Consider the following 2,500-nt stretch of genomic DNA (forward strand, 5'->3'; position numbering starts at 1 on the left):
CCAGCGTACCCGTGAACAGTGAACACAGAGTCAATCTAAACAGCACAGCTATGTTTGCCACTGCCTAAGAGAGAACATCAGCCTAGGCAAATGAATCGAGGTACTTATAGCAGGTGAAGATGTAACCATATTATATTATAATATAAAATTATAGTATATTCATATATATTCATATTGTAATGGAATTTTATGTTTAAATAAAAGCATCTGCCAAATGCCATACTAATAACAATAACCATTACCATAACCATGTTGTATCAGACAAAATTGTGCCTAGTGTGTTCCTGAGCTTTGTGCCTCAGTCTTTTCTTTGACCATTCAAAGCACATCCTTCCTCTCTGCTCAGATACCGAACCCCCCCACACTCTGGCACAGGAGCTGTCGAAGGACTCTCACATTTACTGATGATGACAGCACATTAAGGAAAAAGGTCACTATTTTTAGAGGCTCCAAGGCATACGGTCTAAATGTGCGTCATGTCCTGTCTGCGCTCAGCACAATCCCAGATTGATGAAAAAAGAAAAGCCCTGACGCTAATCATATGCACAGGATTGCATGCACCGCTCTGGGAGACATCAACGAGTACTCACCAGCCCACCATGAGAATAGTCAAATAGGCATCCTGCCAGGAGTGTCACTTGACAGGTAACTCAAGCTTTATTTCAAACAACAATAATCTCAACAGGGTCTTGTGTTATGCTGGGCCGTCTCTCACATGGAGGCAGGATTAACCCCATGGATTGTGCCATTTGTCTTTTAGGTCAGAGCAATGGATGTTTTGTATGCTATATCTGCAAGCCTGTAAAGTGCAAGTAAGCACTCCCTAAACATGTGTCCAGATGCATGTTAAACATGCCAGACGTGACCCTCATCACATACATCTGCATCGGAAATGAGCAACTTCTACTGCAGCAAAGACGCAGAGACTCAGGGGATACTACAGTGATATTGAACATGGACAAATATGCTTCTCTGCATTTTCTGTACACACACACACACACACACACACACACACACACACACACACGCTGCACACGCACACACACATACACACATACACACACACACACTCCCACACTCACACGGCACACACACACACACACACACACACACACACACACTCTCACGCCAAGACACGCGACACGCACACGCGACATGACGCCAAGCGCCGCGACGCCAAATATACACACACACACACATACACACACACACACACACACACACTATTAACTCCTGCCGCGCATTATTACACACACATACACACATACACACACACACACACTCACACTCACACGCGCACGCACACACACATACACACATACACACACACACACACACTCACACTCACACGCACACACACACACACACACACACGCATACACCCACACACACACACACAGTCCAGCATGAATGTGTCAGAAATGTGTTGTCTCAAGACAAAGAAAAGGAGAGTAAGAGCCATTCAGTGGTGATTCTGTGTGAAAGGCAGAAATCTAAAGTCGTAATGGATGCTGACACAGTAATGCAGCACAAGTATGATAGTCGGGATAGAACAACAGGAAAAGGAATACAACTGTCCAAAAATACATTCACACAATCTTCCCACATAGAGACACAGCTGCCAAAACTCTGGGAAAAAAAGACGCTGACAGGTCAGCAGGACTGAATGCGTATTTCAATAGCCTGGAGCAGAACACGCAAAAGCAAACTACAGATTCAGACATGCAGGGTGAACAAGAATGGAGAACAGCAAAGAGGGAAACATTCAGCAGGTAAAGGGCCAGTATTGTTCATGTTAGCACCTGGTGGGATATTTACATTACAGTACAATACAGTTCATCACAGATAAAGTATTCAGTACAGTGCAATATAGTAATTAACAGATATTTTTCTGCAGTGGCATGCATGCCAAGGCTAGGCCAAACACACACACACACACACACACACACACAAACAAACACACACAGAGAGAGGAACACTCACCTCAAGAACTCTCCCACTGATGTACCTATGGCAAGTCTCACACTTTATTCCAAACTGGGTGTGGTAATCTGACTCACAGTACGGAATCCCATCCCTGATAGGGAATGAACAGAGAGAAAAGAAAAGGAAATCCTTGCAGCTCTCTCTTTAGCTAAAACATTGTGTTCCCTCTATAGTGGGATAAAGGGAAAGTATCTCTGACACCAGAGTTACAAAAACCGTCAGGTTTTGGTAGTTGATTGATATTGTAAAGACTATAGGGTTTTTTGTCTGTTTTGCACACAGTTTTGCAATGGCCTGATAGGGGTAGCTGAAACAACTTGAGAACAGGATGGCTAAGACCTAACGTTCTGTCCCCCACTGCAAGTTACCCACTATCTATACACCATCATCATAACCACTTCAAAATGAGTAGAGGTGTTTAGCTCTAGATCCAGATAACAGGCTGGCAGGTACGCAGTGAGCTAATTAGAGTTTATTTATTAGATCTTTTCAAACACAGAGCATTTCATGCAGA

The 2,500-nt window shown here is 43.6% G+C and overlaps 1 protein-coding gene across 12 annotated transcripts in view; it reads right to left on the reverse strand.

Moving 5' to 3' along the window:
• LOC125287318 (actin-binding LIM protein 3-like) overlaps positions 1-2,500 on the reverse strand; it is a 58,298-nt gene that overhangs the window by 20,621 nt on the left and 35,177 nt on the right. For all 12 annotated transcript variants that reach the window (XM_048232968.1, XM_048233065.1, XM_048233036.1 and 9 more), the window contains exon 6: positions 1,984-2,077. In XM_048232968.1, the coding sequence (XP_048088925.1) occupies positions 1,984-2,077 (94 nt within the window). The remainder of the gene's footprint in view (positions 1-1,983; positions 2,078-2,500) is intronic.

Source organism: Alosa alosa, chromosome 2 (genome assembly GCF_017589495.1).
Source record: "Alosa alosa isolate M-15738 ecotype Scorff River chromosome 2, AALO_Geno_1.1, whole genome shotgun sequence".
In the NCBI taxonomy this organism is placed as follows: domain Eukaryota; kingdom Metazoa; phylum Chordata; class Actinopteri; order Clupeiformes; family Clupeidae; genus Alosa; species Alosa alosa.